Here is a 20,841-nt window from a genome sequence, read left to right on the forward strand (position 1 = left end):
TAATGCAAAAGAGCAAAATATCAGTAGGATTATAGGACCAGGTGAAGATGTGACAGATTCCTGGAGGGTCTCCCATCGTGTGCGCGCCCTGAGCCGTGTCTGGTTTGCAGGGAAGACGAAAGGAATCCAGACACCGAGCCGTGCGCCTGCGCTCAGACAGCGGCCTGAATGACTGGGATGAGCGCGGGAGGACGGCGGCGACGTAACATAGTGCTTTGCCGGGGCCACGTAGCGGGGCTGAAGACGTCGGTGTCCAGGTATCCCCGCAGCCGGTGTAACGCACATTAACAAAAATATCCTCCCGCCTTTTTGGCACACAATAACAGAAGCTGACATTACCCGCTCTGTATGCACATCCGCGAATGTACATAGATAGAGGGAGGGCAAGCAACCCTGCTGAATCTGTGCAGCTCTGATTTCACGAACGCAACAAGGAGGTCGCTCTCTCTCTTTAGACGGAGGTAAGCCAGCGAAGCGACCGCAAAATGTCGCTGTTTTAGTGGATTTTCGGCACCTGCAGGACTGACATCCAGGGCAGCTGCCGGGAGAAGCAGAAGCGAGTCTCCGCCAGCTGGTGGCCGAGGCTACGGTAAAAACTGTGAACACCGACTTAGTGACAGTGTCGAGTGGAGTGGGTTTGCCACTGTTTTTTTTTTGTTTTTTTTTTTGTGTTTGTTAGGACAGCAGCTTACCACGAGAAGGAGGTACTCTGAAAACAAAGCTTGACGTCGTCTTAAGCTTAACACGGGCCCGATAGCTGCCATATATTATCTTCCATAAGCAACACACACGCAAAGTGTAACGTTTATGCCTAAAACTTTAACGTTGATGCTAGCTTTAAGCTAACTAGCAACATTATGGGCGGTTTTAGGTAAAAAAAAAAAGTGAAAGTGCGTGTATTTGTTTTGGGTAATGCATGTAATCAGAACGTGAGAAAAAAAAAGGTTAAAGGCTGTGAGATTATTCTGCAGATACAGTAATCTAATGGGACCATCTTCAGCTAATGTAGCCAAGTTAGCTTGTCATGTGCATTAAGGTATGTAACTGCAGACCTTAGCTAGCAGGCTAAGTAGCATAAGTTGCCCAGGCCTGTACAGGGTTTCTGCTATTCGCTGAACAGTGTTGGCTTTTGGTTTTAACCCTTTCTTTGGCTGTAGCTTCTCCCTTCTTTTTCCAAAAATGCATACCTACTGAATCCAGTGTTTGACTTTTAAACAACAATTACATGTTTTAATTTGAGATCAAACATAACTGGCCTCTGTCAGGTTTGGAAATGTCCCAAACTGTGCAGCAAGATACATACCTACAGAGTCATGAAGCATCCCTGCTGGGTATGGTCTTGTGAGTTTGGACAGAGTGAGGAATGTGAACCTTTACACGGTCCTCCACAAGCTGCAAAAGGAGAAAGCTCATTAAAGTCTAGATTTGAGAGGGTCCATGGTTTTCAGCAGCTTTGCACGTTGTAAGGTAAAGCATAGTGCACTTGGACTGTGAAGGTCTCAGCTGTTTCACAGCCATTATGGCTAAGCACTTTTGAGTATGTGCACAATTTATTGTTTCATACAGTTGCTTTGCAGTAACACTCCCATCCTGTGTCATACAAATCTTAAGCCACAGTAGCAGCTATCCGGTATATGACTGGTTTTGTGGTTTTGCCTATGCAAAAAAAAAAAAGAGTGGTTCTCAGCATGTCTCTTAAGGGCTGATTGAGGAAAGCTTTTAATTATACATTTGGAGAGAAAGAAACTTTCTCTGTGCTTTAGATGAGTAAAACGGTCTGTGAGTGATGCATACTGATGTCCTCAGTTTTCTTTTTTCCCAATAAATGAGAATTTTAAAGCAGTCCAACTTAAAAGAAAACTTAAAGAATTCATCATTGTTTGTATAGGTAGGATCTCCAGATCTGAGAAGATGTGTAACCTAATCACAGTTGATATTGAGAGTCCTATACACTACACGATTCCCACATCAAAGGACTTTAATATTTCACAGCAAGTGAAACTCAGAAATGACTCATCATTACTGAGTGGAAACCTTCTATGCAGGCTCACAGAAGCTTACCATTTGTTTGTTTATTCGCACATTAAAATTGTATTGGATAATTGCTTAGTGGTGTTCACTCGTATGCAGTCGGTACCGAATTGTTTCAAACTGCTATGGGCTTGATGGTAAAGGAAACACCCTGGTTGCACCTTAAGTCAAGCATGTCAGGCTGCAGTTTCTCATGCAGTTTATATTTCCCTGTCATGTTGAGTCAGGATAACCTGTTAGGCTGTGTGTCTTGGATGACCATGTGAGGCGAGTTGCTCCGTCAGTGCTGAGCTCCCCGCCTCCCTCTGTGGTCTTAATGCTCTGAGAACTGCTGTCCGGTTCTCAGAGGGGATCAGAGTCAGCATGCAATGGAAGGCAGGTGTGTTACTTACACGCCTGCTTAAATTGCTTACATTTGTAATTGCAAAGTTAGTCAGAACTGGTTTGGTTAAGTAGTTACAGTTTTGACGGATTTGTGTCCTCTGTCATTGTGGCATGTTTTGAGTTTATCGGGCAAGATGCGAGGAAAGGGAGAAAGATCAGACAAAATTAAGGTCTAAATAAATCAGGTTTTTAATATGAACCTTAATCACAATCTAAACTGTGCAATAAATGAAGCATTGTGGCTGATACTCTGGAAAGTAGTGGTTTTTGCTTTGAATTGGATGGAAACACAGTCGGTAAACTGGGAATGCTTTTTATAAATCTGAGTGAACAAAGTTTATGTGTATTCCTCAAGGCTTGAATCTCGGTCCACTTTTATTTAATATGAATATAAAATATTACTGCATCTCTTTCTTTTACACCACACAAACTCACTCCCTTTTCAACCATTGGGTGAATGGGTCAATTATAAAACATCCTAAAGCTAAGTACAGAATAGCCAGAAGTCGGTGATATGGTTAAAATATGCAGGGTTAGAAATCAGGACTCGAGAGACAGTGAGGCAAAATAGCACAGAGCATGCAAGAAGCTTTGACCCTTTACAGATTTCTTCTGGTTTTACTTTTTTGTCAGAACTGAAGGTATTAAATCATCTAACTCAATTTTAGCGTCAGACATCACCATAGAAAAAATGTATTCTGTTTTCAAATAATTATTACATTTACGTGAAAGTCATCCAGACCAACCTGGTCCTATATGAAAAACTAATCTTGTTAAAAAATTACATAACTTTTGCCCCTTTTCCACTGGCTTGATTTGCCAGCCCGGAACAGCTCCGCACGTTGTGTGTTGCATTTCCATAGACCCGCATTTGTTCCGTTGAGAGGAACACCTGGAGGCGCGACTTTAAACCATCATGTGTCGTTCTGCATAACCGCGAACGAAACACCCAACCGCCAATGTAAAGAAGAAAAGACCGAAACGCATTACCGAAAACAAGAAGTACCACGTCTATTGCCCGTGGATTAAATCTGCTGACTACATTGACAATCAGCTTTAATGTGTAGGATTATGACATCCGTTTTATTATTATTATTATTAAAGATTTTCCTTTCCCTTTAAAAGACTCGGAAAGATTTGAATTAGGTCCCATTTTATTTCTAATAGTTGTTGCCTATACTGTATATGTATTCAGCTGCCGCTGAATATTGCAGTCTCCTATGATCGCCAGAACCACTTGCACCTCGTCGTTGCTCCAAGGGGTGACTTTTACGGATAACTGTGCAAACTCCATCATATGTTTCCGTCACTCGCTTGAATGCACGTTTGAAAATTGCGGTAGTTTTTTCACGCTGGTCGACTTACGGCTGGCCGCGCCCACGGCCAACCAGTGAACAGCCGTTTGTTCGCATCATGTACAGTACCGACTCGGCCTCGCTTAGCCCTGCTAAGAAGGAGGTACCGGTACTGAAGTAACAGTAATGGAAATGCTTGCAAAGCAAGCCGCGTGGAGCAGAGTCGGGCCAAATTGAGCCAGCGGAAAAGGGGCTTTGATTACCACCTTGTTTTGGAGAGCTGATTTCAGTTTTCACTAGCCACTCCCAGATCCGATTTACTCGAAGACCTGCAGAATCAAGAACCCAGTTTATTAGAACTTTTTTCTGACAAAATGAAGTAGGCCAAAATATTTCAAGATCAACAGATCCTGATTTAAAGAAATACAAGATCAGATGAATTGTATGTAAAGCGTTGCAAAGCCATTTCCAAGGGTTTGGGAGTCCAGTGAACCACAGTGAGAGCCATTATCCACAAATGGAGAAAACATGGAACCTGCTTCCAAAATTACTGCAAGTTCGCATCATCGACTCATTTAGGAGGTACCAAAAAGTAAAGGTCGATAAGATTTGTCAATAAGAAAGAGACTGGGCAAATGTGCCATCCATTGGAGAGCTCAAAACCCCCAAAATTAACACAAAGATCTACCTCACATTTGCCAAAACATCTTGTAGACTGAAGAGACAAAGAGGAACATTTTAGAAGATGTGCAACGTTACATATGGCTTAAAACTAACAGCAATTCAGAAAAGAGTCTCATACTGACAGTGTTGGTAGTGTGATTGTCTGAGGCTGCTTTGCTGCTTCAGGATCTGGATGATTTGCTGCAATTGTGGAAATCATGAATTCTGCTCTCCAGTAGAAAATCCTGAGGGAAGATTTTTTGGCCATTTGTTTAGGAAGCTCGCTTTGCTAAAGGAACAGGATGATGACCGCCGGAACTCCAGCAAGTGCACCTCTGAATGGCTCCAAGAGCAACATAAAAGTTTTGGCAATGCTTTAGTCAAATACGACTGATGCTGTGGAACGACCTTAACATGCCATTTATGCTTGAAAACCATTCAGTGTGGCTGAATTAAAAACAATTCTGCAGTGAACAGTGGGCCAAAATCTCCCTGCAGTGACGTCAAAGACTCATTGCCACTTATTACAGTTGTTGCCGCTAAGCGAAGCATAATCGATTATTAGGTTTTGTTGGCAGTTACTATTTCACACAGGGCATCATAGGTTTGGATAGATTTTTCCCTTTTTATAAATGACATCATCATCTGAAAACAGTTTTTTTTTTTGTATTTTCTGAGGTTATCTTTATCAGATATTAGTTGGATCTAAAATGTGTGACAATAAAAACAATTCCATGAACGCGCAAACAGTTTTTCACAATATTGTAGGTGTCGGTATGGACCTGAATTTCAACATCCACATACATTCCACCACCAGATCAGCTTACTTCTATTTTACTTACTACCTCATTCTTAAAACATTGGCAAAATGAAGGGTCTTCTGTCAAAAATAGGTCAGGAATAATATATATATTACCCCCCAAAAACTAATCCAAAATAACCAGGTTTGTAATGATTACCTTCATTATTTTAGGCAGTGCAACAGATTCACCTTTGCACAGCCTTGGCCCATTTTGTTGCATTTCACAAGCTGTGATTTCCAACTATTACTTAAATATAAGTATAAATTAACTGCTTACACAGAGCAGTGCTGCTTGAGTTTCTTTCTTTTTTTCCTGCAGCCGGTGGGGCGTTGTTTATTTTGAGCCATGGTGCATAAGTGCAAGATGTTTGTGAAGATAGAGGCGGTGATGTGTGCTGTCTCCAAGAAAGGAAATGCAGTTTTTTTTTTAGGGTGGGGGGGGGTGGTTCTATAGGAGGTTTTCTAGCAAGAAGGAACCGCCACCATGCATGCTCAACATTACTGGTAAAGGCTGTTTGAGGTCACCCAGCTGTCAGCCTTGGAGATGCCTCGGCATGGATGTGCACACCTCCAAGTTTATATCTATGGTGTAAAATCAGTTCATAAAAAAATTAATTAGATATACCTTTTTCTGTGTTTAACTTGTTTATCAACAAGATAATCGCTCTTTTCGTTACAAGTGTAGCAGATGAGCTTCACTGACAGGCTGACATACAATTTCCTGTGGTTGTATTTGCAATAGCAGCTCCAGAGCTGTGGTTATACTACGCTTTCTAGCAGTCAATGAAGCTGCATTTATGTGTAGTGCTTAAGACAAAAGAACATCTCGGAGTTTATCTGTATTTCTTGCCGTTTCACGTGAGTTGTTTGTGTCTGAGAGGCATTTAAAGTTTTGTGAATTGTCTCTTTAAGTTGTATGGTTGGGCTTTGAATGCAGGTTTTAAGACATTTTTACTGAGTAAAGTCAGAATTTAGATTAAAGATTAAAGTGCAGTGGTTGCGTCCTTATTTTTGAATGCCCTGCTTCAGCCTGTTTCGAGGTTTCAGGAAAAATAGCTGACGATCTTTTAGAAGATAAAGTTCTGTACTTTTGGAATGTGGTTTTTATATGCTCCGTCAAGCCAGCTCTGTAATTGCGTGCAAACGATCTGTACGTTAAATTTGATAAATGAGATATTTCAGTTGTGCCCTGGAGAGGTACTCAGCCTGCACAGTTTAGAAATTGAATTTTACTCGCAGTCATTTGTGAAACCTGTGGTTTCAGTTTCTACACTCAGCACTGAAACAAACGTTTGTGGGTAAATGTGACACTCGCTGCTTCAAACTCCACATGCCTGCAGTTTCAGGTCACAGTCGGACTGTTTACTCAAAGCGAGCGGAAGAATGTCTTCTTTAATCTCATCTATATGCCTTGTTGTTTCTTCTTTTTCTGTGTCTTACAGCTAAATGGAACTTCAAGCAAGATGCGGAGGTCCTTATAGGAGCTCCCTGAGTGGTCTCCAGCTCATCTTCACTTGCTCTGCATTTTGAAAATCTCTGGGCCCAACAGACCTTCAAGAACTGACTGAGATTTTGTCATCAGATTTTTCCAGTTATATGGAACAAACTGTGGTACAGTTTTAATGTCTTACCAGCTGTGTGTCCTTCTCTGGACAGAATGGATGCTCTCTTTGAATCTGGTTGACCGTCTCTCTCCTCGTCCCCTTCCTCCTGTCTACTCAGCAGAAGGAGGGTGGGGGATAGGTCCCCTACCCCCCCTCGCCGGCTAGGCTAGTCTTCTTTCGGACTGTAGTTGTTTCTCTTTTGCATTATCTTGTGCTCACAACAGCTCTAATCCCTCCATAGCCTCTATATGAAATCCTGCCAGAGCTTCAAGGAGGAGGTTTCCATCCCAAGCCTTGGCGGGATGTCACAGGAGGAGGCACGCAGAGCGCCGGTGTCAAAGTCCTATTTTCACTCTCCTAACCCAGACTTGGACCTGACGGGTAAGGTTCACAGAGGGGACGTAGGTGGAAAGCCTTATTCTGTTTTGGTAGACAACAAAATGTCAGCCAAGACACCTGGGACAGATCAGAACATGGGCCGGGTGTCTCCTCAGCATGTGTCTCCACAGCAGCATCAGCAGTACTTCAGAGAGGGAGCACAGGATGTGGGGTTGCAGGGGTCTGAAACGGGTAACCAGGGATCCTCTGATGACACTGAGGTGGATGAAGATGACGACGATGAGGAGGAGGAGGATGAAGAGGGCTACAAACGTGAGCAGATCATTGTCGAGGTTAATCTAAACAACCAGACGCTTCATGTATCCAAGGGGGACAAGACTGGAACCACAGCAGATGACTCAGAAAGAGAAGGAAGCGATGATGATGAAGACGAGGAGGAAGAAGAGGAGGAGGATGAAGATGAGGAGAGCCATGATGAGGAAGAGGAGGAAGATGAAGAGGAACAAGTAGTCGAGAGTCAAAGAATTCGTTCGAGAAGAACCAGACAATGTGTTTCAGCTGCCAGCCAGCCAAAGAGGAAAAGCCTCCGAACGGCTCTGAGCAAGGCCACTGCAGGAATGACCACCAGGGGGCGTAGGAAGCGCCTGGAGCCTCCAAAGAGCAAGCGCAGGTCAGGCAGGTCTGCTCCCTCCTCAGCAGGTACAGAAACAACGGGTGGGAAGGCGGAGATGGAGGAGGAGAAGGAGATGCTGATGTGTGAGAAGTGTCCCAGGGTGTTCAACACGCGCTGGTACCTGGAGAAGCACATGAACGTCACACACAGACGGATGCAGATCTGCGACAAGTGCGGCAAAAAGTTTGTCCTGGAGAGTGAACTGGCACTGCATCAGCAGACTGACTGTGAGAAGAACATCCAGGTAATGCTGACTTCCTTCATTAATTCAACCTGCAAATACAGACTGAGCTCAGTGACTGAGCTCAGTGATGCAGGTGCATCTCAATAAATGGCAGTGTAGAAACGTTCAGTCATTCCCATAATTCAATTTAAAAACTAAAACTCATTAATTCATTACACACAGAGTGATATATGTCATGCATTTCTTTCTGTTCATTGTCTATGATTATGGTTTACAGGTAACAAAAACGCCAAATTCAGTTTCTCAGAAACTTTTATATTACATTAGAAGAATAAAAACGATTTTAAAAACAGATATGTGAAGTTATGCCATTTGAAATCATTGGGAAGACTGCTTACTTGACAGCTGTCCAGCTTAAAGTCATTGACACCCTCCACATGGAGGGTAAGGCTGAAAAGGTTATTGCGGAAGAAGGTGTTCACAAAGTGCTGTATTCAAGAATAATAATGGAAAGTTCAGTGGAAGGAAAAAGTGTGGTAGTAAATAGCACACAGGCAATGGGGTAAGGATTGAGAAGCAAGGAGATTTATAAGACGTGGACTGAGAGTGGAGAAACACAGAATCCAAGTTCCTTGAGGTCCAGTGTGAAGGTTCCATAGTCAGTGATGATCTGCTGCTATTGGTGGTCCACTGTGTTTTTTTATCAAGTCCAAAGTCAGAACAGCTGTCTACCAGGAAGTGGGTTAGGATTATGCAGCAAATCATACAAAAGGATTCCAGAGCAAATGTTCAATGCGTATACTTTAGAGTAGATGGATTTACTTCTTGGTAGGCTGACATTTCTATACTAAAAATCATTTTATGTAATTGCTTAAATGTTCTGCTTTAATCCATCATCATCAGAATTCACACCCAAAGTTTACCTTTCTCTTATATTATCAGTGCCAGATCACACAGGCATTAATTAATTTGACCTTTTCTATAGATCTTTTATTAAACACGTTAAATAACCTGATATTTTAGCTGACACTGACTTTAAACTGATCTCACTGCTTGCTCACTCCTCATTATATCTGTATATCGAAATCAAAACAGTGAATTTATGTCTTGGACCACAAATGTAATAATCAATATTTTGCAGCAATAGTTTATTAATCGTTGCTTTTCTGTTTTTAAATAAAAAGAGTTAGCTCATGTTAAAACTTTTTTTTTTTTTTTTTTTTTTTTTTGCATCTGTGCACTACATGCATTTTGATATTTGCAATGAATTACTGAAATAAGATGCATTTTTGGTGATATTCTGATATCTTGAGATTAACTTGTAAATATGAAAATATTTACATAGCTGCTTTTAGCTGAAACAGCAGAAGCACAGTGTATAAACAAAGGCTGCATGATTTTTATTATTTTTACCCAGGATTCCCAGGTAGGCACAGTCAGCGCACCAAACTCTTACTCTGAGGCAGGTTAAAAACCTTAATAGTCTGCTAGTGTGAGGGAAAACCCACCAGATCTGAGTCGCATGTTTGAGTGTTTGAGCCGAATCTTGATGCAGTTGTTTGGTGTCGACAGATCACCAACCTGACTACTAGGTTGTTTTTAAACAGAAGCACCAAGAGTTCAATTTAACCTCCTGAACGATTTTATCCTTGTCATTTTCTCAATTTTAACCTTACGTAGCTCATAGTTTCTTGGCTTACAGAATTAATGCTTGCTGTTTTATTTATTGACATAATAATAAGGACGATAAGCAGAGTGGACTATATAACAGCTGGCTTTATGGACCGGAGCAGCTTGCAGTGGTCTGTAAGCTACAGGCTTTAGGTTCATGCAGATTTTGGAACGATGAAGAGGAGCAAAAAAAATGACCCTAAAACACATTTTGACGCTACTCCAAAGCATGGCTGCGCAGGATGTTGTATTGGGCAGAATTAGCCTGTTTCGTCTGGAGGAATATGAGCCGACTATGATCAATATTAAATAAAAGCCTAAGAATAAAATGACATCCAACATATGCTGGACAAATATTTCAGTAATGTGGATTACTGTGCATTAATTACATCCTTGGCCTCCCTAACTTATTAATTACACACAGAGAGGATTCAGACATGACATTATTTGCTCCTACTTTAATCCAGATGCTCTTAGACAATATTTTAAAGAAGAAAAAAAGATTCTCCTTCCTTGTTTGGAGTCATTTTAATAAATCTTGATTAGTATTTCTGCATATAGCTACAATCTTTACGATTATTCATCCTGAAGTTATTAATTTTGTGGTGAAATATGTTTTAAATTCCTCCTCAGCCATGACTCCCCCCGACGGTGCCGCTGTTAAACTGTCCCCCTCAGGAGAGTTCAGCACGTTCAGTTGGCTTTAGGTGGTTTGACATATCCTGTATTTCGGGATTCTCATTCTTTAAGTTGTCATAGAACAATGTGATGAGACCAGTCTGTTAGTGGGAGCTAACAGACTTTTTTATCTGTGAAGCCTGGATGTTTTGTAATAAATCTCAGGCTTTTATATAACACAACCTGTATGCTTAGGTGCAAAAGCTGAATGCAGTCTGTGGTGGTATACCTCAACTGGTGCTACTTCTTCCAAGTTAAAATGCCTATTGTGAATTTGGCTTATCTGGATGATATATTTATACTAAAACTGTAGCTTTACTGTGGTAAACGTTTCAGTTATCTAATGCTCCTGGAATGCAATAACACTTGGACAACTATTCTCTTGCATTTAATGCTGCAGGTGCTTGCAGATTTGCACACAGCTCCTGTTAGCCTGTATCTTTTTCTGCTGTTATGTTGGTTCCTTTAGTTTCCTGACACTGAAAGGGGGGGTTCAGCTTTTGCCTTCCTGAGGGACTCGCAGCTGTTTCGATCGCTTGAAATGGCCCGATTTTTGCAGACTTTGATTTGCATTCTCAAGTTATTTTGGAGCGCAGAGTGTCTGAACAGCTGCTCACATTCATACAGACAATGTCACACTGTGAGGATGTAAGGTTATCTTCAAGAAGCAGAGCCCAATTTATTAAACTTGTCATTTTCCTCTAAACCTATTCAAATTCAACACACAATCTCAGATAAATCTGTAGTTTAGTTTCTTCCAACTCCATAGTTTTTGGTAATGACACCAAAATACAGAACCTGTATTTTTATTATCTTCAATGGGAAGACTTTATAAACCGATCTACGTATTACACAAGTACATGTGAGTGGAGGTTTAGATTGGTAGCAGCTCTGAGGAAGCTAAAGAGCTTCAACCCTGAGAGGAAACCAGCTGTCTCCACTTCACTTTACTTTGCCAGTTTTTATTGAAGAAAAGAAAAGCTTACCTTTTTATGGGGAGAAAACCCCTCTCCATGCCAGCATAACAGCAAGTCTTGTAAGAGCACCTCAGACTGATTGAGGAAGTCTGTAATTTTGATTATTAGACCTAAGCCGTACCATTAATTAGCTTTTGTGACATTCTGCATGTTGTGGTTTATTGAATCATTTGAAACATGTCTTTCCCCAGGGTGCTTTGATTATACAACTTTCATGAATTTTAGAAACAAAAGATTGGTGCAGAAGTTGGAATTTCTTTTCTCTAATCCACACAAGGTGGAAATTGCCCTGCCTCAAATATCTACACATCCACACACTCATATTGCATCAATCATAGAAGCATCAATCAATAAGCTTTTTGGCTGGATATTGGATTTACTAGAGATCATTTACATTAGTTGGTGTTCCCGGCATGAACTCATCTTTTAAACAGTTTAACCGGGTTGAAGTCGGGCTTTGAAACGGTTGCCCAGAAGCTTAATGCTAGCCTACTTTATCCATTCAAAAAACCAGCTTTGATGATAGTTTGGACCCATTGACCTCTTAAAACACTCCAGGTATCTCCAGGTTTCAACCATCTAGCTGATGCGCTGGGGGAAAGTTGGAAAAACTTGGAAGTCATCCTCTATTATTTCATCCACCTTGTTCAGCAGAAGTAGTGGTAGCTAAACAGCCCCCCTGCAAGACACTGCCAGCACCATGCTTGGCAGTTCATACAGTATGTTTAAAAACCTCACCATGACTCCTCTAAATCTTCTTCTCAATAAGGTCAATTCATTGAGGTCAATTCACTCAGTATTTGTTTCATTTAACCAAGAAACGTTTCTCTAGAATTTACAAATTTCAGTCAAGTCTGGAGGAGCTTATTTCTTGGCTGGCACCTTCCTAGTCTGCGGTGAAATAAAACTGGCCTCTCTCTGGACAGTGGCACTGGTGCTTAACAGGTTTCCAGTTCGTGGCAGTTCATCCAAGATGTTTACTCACATGGTTGCTGTTTCTCCAGCAGAGGGAGCTGGTGTACCATCAAAAAGTTGCAGCTGTTGATAAGAAACCTCAAGAATTTATTCCATCCTAATATTTATGTCTGCTTTTTGTTTTCCACAGTGCGTCTCCTGCAACAAGTCTTTTAAGAAGCTGTGGTCTCTGCATGAGCACATTAAGATTGTTCACGGCTACGCGGAGAAGAAGTTCTCATGTGAAATCTGCGAGAAGAAGTTCTACACAATGGCTCATGTACGGAAGCACATGGTTGGTAAGTTGGGCCTTCTTGTCAGTCAGAACCACAACCTATTAATAAATATGGTATGTTGTGTATTTTTCACATGTATGGGATCATGCATTCTTATTATTAGGTGTTAAATAAACAGTCACTAGTTACACGTTAAGTTTTATTTTGTCTCATCATTTCCAGCTCACACTAAAGACATGCCTTTCACCTGTGAGACATGTGGGAAGTCATTTAAACGCAGCATGTCGTTAAAAGTGCACTCGCTGCAGCACTCTGGGGAGAAACCCTTCCGCTGTGAGGTAAGATGTTTCTGTTGTGATGCTGCTGCAAAGCAGAAATGTGTTTATTCTTCTCTAATATTTAGACTCAATTCCTGCTGTACAAATGGAGAGTGAGCTCCAAAAATAACGTATATGTGAGCGTTATTCATGGAAAATACAGAATAAGGGAATACACACAGTCTGCAGTTAGTTCAATAACAAAGGTATCAGTCCAACAGGTTATTGGTTGCACAAATTACACTGAGCAGGTTATTGCATGTTTGCATTTAATAAAAAATACACAGCAGGTTGATGGTAAATGCAAAGTCATTAGTGGTTAGCTGAAGGTACAAATGCAACGCCAGACAACAGTTATAAAGGCCTTGGAGACTTTATTAAATGTTTTCCTACACAAACAGCAGTTCTCAGTCTCGGTGTCTGAAACTATAAAGCAGAGAAAGTGACAGGGTTATTAAGAACTGGTTATGTCTTGTTTTATATGATCAAGCCTTTCTACAGTGCAAATGAAACCAGAGGAAAATGTTCTGTCCTTTAAAGCATGTAACTTCCACTTCCCTTAAAGTGCCTGAACCAGAGTCCTACGGGACTTTCCTGTAATATTCTTGGGGTCACAGTCAGCCCTTGCAACATTAACATCATTTTCATCAGCAGAAATTACACTCATGATTTTCAGTTTTGTCATGACATCCAGCAGATGGTGTCATAGAACTGTTGCCTAAACTTTCTCCCCTCCAAATAGTTCTGTACCTTTATTTTGTGCTGCGCTTTTTTATTTTTAGCACCTGAGCTAACTAAAGAAGATAAATACTGAATGTTTGACATGGTGTTTGTCTTCATTCCTAAGCTCTGCTGACAGAAGATAACATACAGTAAAGACCGAAGAAAAATGCTAGCTAGCAGAAAATACCACAGTGCTGTAAAACGGTATTTGCCCTGTTGGAAAATTCTTGTCTCTCTACGTTTTGTGTCACATTTTAAATGTTTCAGATCATCAGAAAAAAATCTTGCATCATACAAAGATAGCCTGAGTAAATACAAAATGCAGTTTTAGATTACGCTGTCATTTATTCAGAGCAAGGAGCTTTTTAAACCAATCTGGCCCTATGTGAAGAAAAGTAATTCACCCTACGCCTGATTTCTGCCAGTCCTGCACAATCAACCAATTGCTTAAGTAGAACCTGCCTAAAGCAGACTAACAAAATCCCCTGAAGCAACACATCATACACCGATCTCCAGACGGCTTTGTTTCAGGTGAGAAATAAAGCCATTGACATTTTTCAGTCTGGAGAGGGTCACAAGCCTTTTCCAAGGCTTTGGGACTCAAGCAAACCACAGTGAGAGCCATTATCCGTAAACGGAGCGTTCTGATCCTAAATCCCACAGGGCACGCCATTGCATATAATATGAATTATTGCAAACAACATAGTTACGGTAGTTTTAAAACAGTGTGGACATTGTAAAGAGTATTAAAACAAAAACTAGAAGCGATAAAAGTAAACTATTTAGATTAATGACTTGAAATTGAAATACAGTTTCTAGGAGCAATAATGTGTTTGTAGCTCTGCTGTATGTGGCTGACAATTAATTCAATATTTTGTTTTTCTCCCCCATACATTAAACATTCAGCAGACTGTGTTGAGGTCAGAGTTGAGGTCAGACCATGTTAAACATTATAAACCCCGGCACTCAATGTTCACCAGCTAAAGGACTACACTTCTGACATCCGTTTGGAATGGATATAGCCATTTTCCCTCTCAGTATTCCCAAAGTTGTTTCTGCTTCACAGGGTTTTTTACTTCCTGCTCAGGCCTTTAAATGTGTTTGATCCCAGACTAGGAACATTTTCATGGGTGGAGGTGTTCTAATTAGATGTTAGAAGCTATCCAAGACACTATGGTCTTGTTACATGCTTATTAAGTTCATGTATTGCGTGGGCCTTTCCTCTCAGTGGCTTTACATTCCTCCTTAGATCCCCACAGACATTTATTTGGTCAGGTGGTGGCACTGAAACTATAAATACCTCACCTTTTGGAAAAGATCGAACCAAGAAATCCTCTTTGCAAATATGCACCCTGTGTAACAAGTGCTGTGACCAAAGGTTGTTTTTAGTAACTGAGGGTTTTCCATTTTTCTTTTTTTCTTTTTTTTTTTTTTGTATTTGGCTTTTCTCAGATTTTTAATTTCACCTGACAGGATGTTGGAGGGGCCCGATCAGAGCTGGCTGGGTTCTTCTGAAGGGGGACAGTCACTCCTCACATTAGTTTGTACTGGAAACTAAATATGCTGAAGTAAACAGAAATCTGCTGCACATTACACAGAAATGTAACCATTTCAGGAGAAATAAAAGTTGTGAAATGCAGGTCGAGACGCAGGTGGCGGGGTTCAGTTTAGGTTTCTGAGAATATGTCTGTGCATGCATTGACTTGGTTGGTGCAACCTCTAAAAAAGCCCTTTCTTTTCCTGTTGCAGCACTGTGACGAGCGGTTCCAGTACAAGTACCAGCTGCGCTCCCATATGAGCATTCACATCGGACACAAGCAGTTCATGTGCCAGTGGTGTGGCAAAGACTTCAACATGAAACAGTACTTTGACGAGCACATGAAAACGCACACAGGTGAGAATAGAGGCTGTCTCTGCACCGCGGGGAACTAATGCAGACCTTTTTCACATCAGGGAATTTTGGCAGAATAGCATTTTATTGGTTTTAGAATTTAAAATGTTTGACAAACTAGTAATGACCTCCACATGGCCTCTACAAGTTCAGAACAAGTCCTAAAACTAAAACTACATTTTCTTTTCGCATTCTAACACCTACAGAAATATCCCTCAAGACTTCATGGAAGTGTGAAAAAATGGGAAATCAGTGTTTTACAGTCATCAGAGATTTCCATCCCATCATAGCTCTGTATAAAAAAGAAGTAAAATCTTTTATCACACACGACTCTAAAATAATTGCAATAAACAAAGCAGACATAAAGGGACACCATAAACATACAACAGCAGTGTCAATGGTAACCATCCTGTTTTTATTTCTGCTTCAATACTTTAATGCTGTAAAAATAACAAACTAACATCAGTGATTGTAAATCCTTAAACACCGCTTTAACCAGAGCTCCCATGCTCACTGCTGTTGACCTTTCAGTTTAACGCGAGACGTAAAGAACCAGTAGATCACTGAACAAAATGATGATGGAAAGGGGTTTTAGGTGAAACCAAAATGTCATACACTGTATAAAAATACACACAACCTTTTTCTTCCCCAATGTAAGACATTAAATCAGTTAAAACAGGAAATATGTAATCTAAGTTAGGATTACCAAATATTTTGCTATGTGCTAATCGGCAAAATAATGCGGAAGTGTTTGTATGAGAGTAGGGGTTCACGTACTTTTCCTTAAACTTTAGTAGCATTTGTTTTATACTGATGGATTGGGTCCAGCATATGGGGTTTCCTTCTACAAGCTTCTTATAATATTTTTGCTCAAAGTTAGGCCCTTTCCTCCTGACAGAACCAGTGTGACTGAGCCAGGTGTGTAGGCCACCTTGCTTGCACACAGCCTATAATATTTCTTTGAGACTGAGCTTTGTGTAAACTGTAATGGCTTCTTCCTCACTGAGTGACCTTTCAGCCCATGCCAGTACAAGACTTATTTTACTGTGGAAAATCACCTTCCCCCACCAGCCTCAGCCAGAATCTTTACAAGGTATTTTCCTTTGGTTCTTGTGGTGTTAGTTATTTCTGGGTCATGGAAACTATCTCCTTTCTGAACAGCATGATGACTAGAAATTACCATGATTTTTATGCTAGATCAGCATAACGTCTTGTAGAAATCATTTTAGCGGTTCTGACTGACCTAAAATGGGGAACATTTAGTCTGATTTAATGTCTGATAGTAGAAAAACAAATCCTTTTATAGAGTGTATGTAAACATCTGGTTTCAACAGTTACCAACGTTACAGTTATACTGATTATTTTATGTTAACTCATTTTATTGAAATGTAAAATTTTTCAGGGTTTATTTTGTTAGTTTTGTACTTGCAGAGCTTAGTGCAGATAGATTTAAAACTTTTCCTGTCTTCCTCTCAGCCTGTCAGGCATCATAAGCTCTCTATAAAAAGCAACAAAATGGGGTGTTGCCTCTTTGCTTCGTTCTTGCAATGAGAGGGGTGTTTTACATCAAAGGAGAGCCTTGCGTATATTGTGGCTTGTAATGACTACCCAGACACATGAAGCTTTACGTCCCTCCCGTTTTTTTTTTTTTTGGTCCATGTTTCGCCAGTTTTCTAAGAACAACCCGAGCACTGATGCCTGCATGTCATCTGCTGTTTTTCCTGAGCCGTGGGTGGACACGCTACACTCAGTTGGCCCTCAAGGTTATATTTGTGATGTGTAATTATGCTTCCCTCCCGTATCCCTGCAGCTACCGACCAATTTAGCCTCATCCAGGAGGAGACACACCCAGTCGAACTCTATAATATATCAAAGTTTGGTTCTTTTTGTCAATTCCTGTGATTAAATGTAACAGGTACAGAAGGCTAGCGCATCAGCTGTCACCTTTTTGTATTCAGTTGGTGTGGAGGAGCTTCAAACGTAACGTGCCAGAATACGGCATTTAGAGAGCCCTTCAGCAGGCTGTTAATAGATGGCTGTGTGGGTGGTAACAGGCACATTTAGTGGCTCCATGGAGGGCGCTTAATGAGAGCGGTATTCTAACGGGGCTGCTGTTCACTTTCACATCTCCGATCCTCAGAGTGTGAATTGTAATAGCTTCCTGGGGAGTGGGTGGGCTGACAGCAGAGACCCTCAATTCAAGATAGTAGCTTATTTGCATTCTCGGAGCAGAAATTGAAAAGGAAACTTTGTGTGAAAAGCTGTAACTGTTTGACTATTTCCAAGCAGCACGTGACAGAAAATGATTTGACTCTGATGCACCGGTCTTTTTTGTCTTTCTCTTCCTTCTGTGCAGGAGAGAAGCCTTTCATCTGTGAGATCTGCGGGAAGAGCTTCACCAGCCGGCCCAACATGAAACGCCACCGTCGCACCCACACGGGCGAGAAGCCGTATCCCTGCGAGGTGTGTGGCCAGCGCTTCCGCTTCTCCAACATGCTCAAAGCTCACAAGGAGAAGTGCTTCCGGGTCACCAGCCCTGTGGTTCTGCAGACTAGTGGATCCACTGTGCCTGTCCGCCTCTTTGCCAATGCCTTCTCCTCTCCTGCTTCCTCCTCTTCTTCCCCCACCACTGTCCCTGGGCCCTCAGCGGCGACCCCGGCCACCACCTCAGCCTCTCTGGGCCTCAGCCCGACCGGAGGGCCCATTCCACAGCAAAGCCCTGTCGGACACACATTCTCCCATGTGCAGCTCCATTCAGCTCCCTCCCATCATCATTCCCATCCTACAATAACACAACAGCACCTCTCCAACACACCCCAGCAGGTCCCTCCTCACAGCCACCACCACCTGGTGGTGCCCCCTGTAGCTCACCTCCCCCCTCCCCCAGCTCTTTTCAAGAGTGAGCCCCTAAACCACTGCGGGCATGAAGACAGCAGCTACCTGCACCACATGGCCCCCCTTGACAAGGGCCCTGGAGCACCGCAGCACCACTGAACTGTGCGCCTTGTTTGTTGTCTTAAAGTTCTGCCTCAGTTTCTCAAAATTGCAGAAACTTGAAGCCAAGTCTGCAGAGAGGGCCCAGTGGGAGAACAGCAGTGCCAGTCCCAGTGTGCTCTACACAGGAGGCGGAGAGATGTTGCTGACATCAGTGTGAATTAAAATAGGAGCATTCATGTTCCATCAGACAATGGAGGTTTTCTGTATAGACGTGTTTAGCTTCTGTCCAGCAGTCTAAAATGAATCCGGACATAAACATTAAAGCTATAAACTGTTGCACCATCCGTGCTCACATGAAGTGAGACATCACTTTAAAAAACTGCTCACCTGGCAAAGGTTTTACAATCGCTAGAAATTATTCTCAGATTCTCTCCTTCAGAAAACGATTCTGTGTGAACATCTCTCTCCACATTGATAGGTGGAAACTCGTTTTTATCAAAAAGCTGCTGATGGAACTCAAAATCCATATTACCCGGACTCTATGGATCCTCAAAGATCACTGAACTTTCCTTTTTTTTTTTTTTGGTTAATCTGACTTAAGGTCATACATCAGTCACCTCATCCCCATAGCAATATTCTACTTATTCTCCAAACTGTAGTGCAGGAACCTTGTGGGCAAACAGAAATGTTTAATGAATGTTGAAACTGGCTCTACCTGAGCATTTTTTCCTGGTCAAAGGGCAATGTTAAAGAGACAGTTTGGACTTTTACTGCGAGGTTCTGGTAGTGGGTCCTTTACCTTTTACTAGACCGATGTCATATTGGTGGAAGGCTAACTGCTGAGAAGACAACTGGCCCAACCCATATTTTTTAGCTGATTTTAGCCAATTAAAACAACTTAAACTGAAAATGTTCATTTTGCTAAAGACTGTTTGTTGCAGTTTTCTCCACTGAAAAACTTCCATTTTACCGTACTAAATAACGTTAGCTCAGGCTCTCAGGGTGTATCGGTCCGTCTCTTCAGCTTCGACTCGTCGGTCTGCTCTTATTCCAAGAACAAAGCAAACGTTTTGATTTTGTATCAGGCTGTCAGTTTTACCGATGCATCAAACGTTTAGTCGTTTCAAAAATGATCTCGGGTGAAGTCACGATCAGCTAGCCAGGCGGATTGATACAGCTGGCAGTAACGTCGCTTTGTGTAGTAACTCGGATGTTGTTCGGCTGAGAAAACAGCGGCAGTCCTTCGTGTAGATGAAGGATTATCAGATCTCTAGTTAAAGGTCTAAATCTGGTTTCTAGATGAGGTCAAAGGTGTGTAATATCTAGCGATGAGCAAATCTCTTATTTTACTTACTTACAACTTGCAAGCAAAATAAATTACACTTTATTCTTAACTGTTCCTAAGATGTAAATGGTAGTCTGCCTTCAATGAGCTGCCTACCTAGGGCCCGATACATTTTGATTAATTTATTTTTTGATTCCATGTTTTACAAACTGAACAGATTATTTAACATTTAAAAGTATCTGTTTAATTTGTCAAATTTCAACAGTTAAATGAAAAACTTGATGTTTATGCAGTAATCCTTTAAATCCACCTGCCAGGTATCTGTAAATATTGTGGTAATAAAAAAAAGTAGCACAGATCTTACACGTCATTATCCATTATTTCTAAAGGTGAGGATAATGCTGAGGGTCTTTGCGGAGGGTTGCGTTTGCAGGCTAACGTTAGCTCTGGTCCTCTCTGGGTTGATATGACTCCTTGATAAATTGTTTCAGTTAATTGTGTGTCGACCAAACTTACAGACGGAGTTCTCCCGATTCAGAAACTAAGTACTTTCTGAGGATGTCGTAACTGTTGATGAGTGGTGCTGTAGCAGCGTGCCGCCCTGCTCTGCGGTCTTCCCCACTCAGGTGTCAGTCTGAAGGAGAGCTGAGCCTCGGCTGAACGGGTCATATTAGACATACGTGCAGACAGACAGCAGGAGTGAACATCGGTGTTAAAGGTACACTGATACTTAGATTGATGTAAAACTGCAGATTTGTAAAGTCAAATCCACAAAATGAACCATATCCCACAATTTATGTCAATTTGGCATTTTACACACCGCCAAGTGGGTCCATATTGACTTGGAAATATAGATTTGTATCAAACGGATTTGAAGATTTTCAGTTTTAGATGTTTTAACTTGCTAAAACCGGCCCCTGTCTGTTAGCCTTTCACCGCTCTAAGGATTTCTTCACTGTTCTTCAAGCTCACAGTGATATGACATCTGACTACTACAGCTAAGAGAAACATTACTGACAATAAGTTCAAAGAATCTCAGTTGAAAACATTTGAACTATCCCTTTAGGGCTGTCAGTCAGTGGGGAAAAAGCAGTAGAGCAAAATGCAGTGCCATAGGTTACAGTGAGACAGGAAAGATTTGCTTTTAACTACAGGTCCTTCTCAAAAAATTAGCATATTGTGATAAAGTTCATTATT

The 20,841-nt window shown here is 41.4% G+C and overlaps 1 protein-coding gene across 3 annotated transcripts; it reads left to right on the top strand.

Annotated features, from left to right (window-relative positions):
• The first annotated feature begins 166 nt into the window (after positions 1-166).
• On the top strand, positions 167-20,003 carry LOC124862472 (zinc finger protein 652-like). Of its 3 annotated transcripts, none has more exons than XM_047356420.1 (6): positions 167-257; positions 6,618-8,035; positions 12,407-12,554; positions 12,714-12,829; positions 15,281-15,425; positions 17,779-20,003. In XM_047356420.1, exons 2-6 carry the CDS (start codon positions 7,028-7,030, stop codon positions 18,414-18,416), a joined length of 2,055 nt encoding a protein of 684 aa, XP_047212376.1. In that variant the 5' UTR covers positions 167-257; positions 6,618-7,027; the 3' UTR covers positions 18,417-20,003. The 3 variants fall into 3 exon arrangements, with proteins under 3 accessions (XP_047212376.1, XP_047212374.1, XP_047212375.1); XM_047356418.1 differs by lacking the exon at positions 167-257 and adding an exon at positions 272-461; XM_047356419.1 differs by lacking the exon at positions 167-257 and adding an exon at positions 461-589.
• The last annotated feature ends 838 nt before the right edge of the window (positions 20,004-20,841 follow it).

This window comes from Girardinichthys multiradiatus, chromosome X (assembly GCF_021462225.1).
Source record: "Girardinichthys multiradiatus isolate DD_20200921_A chromosome X, DD_fGirMul_XY1, whole genome shotgun sequence".
Classification (NCBI taxonomy): domain Eukaryota; kingdom Metazoa; phylum Chordata; class Actinopteri; order Cyprinodontiformes; family Goodeidae; genus Girardinichthys; species Girardinichthys multiradiatus.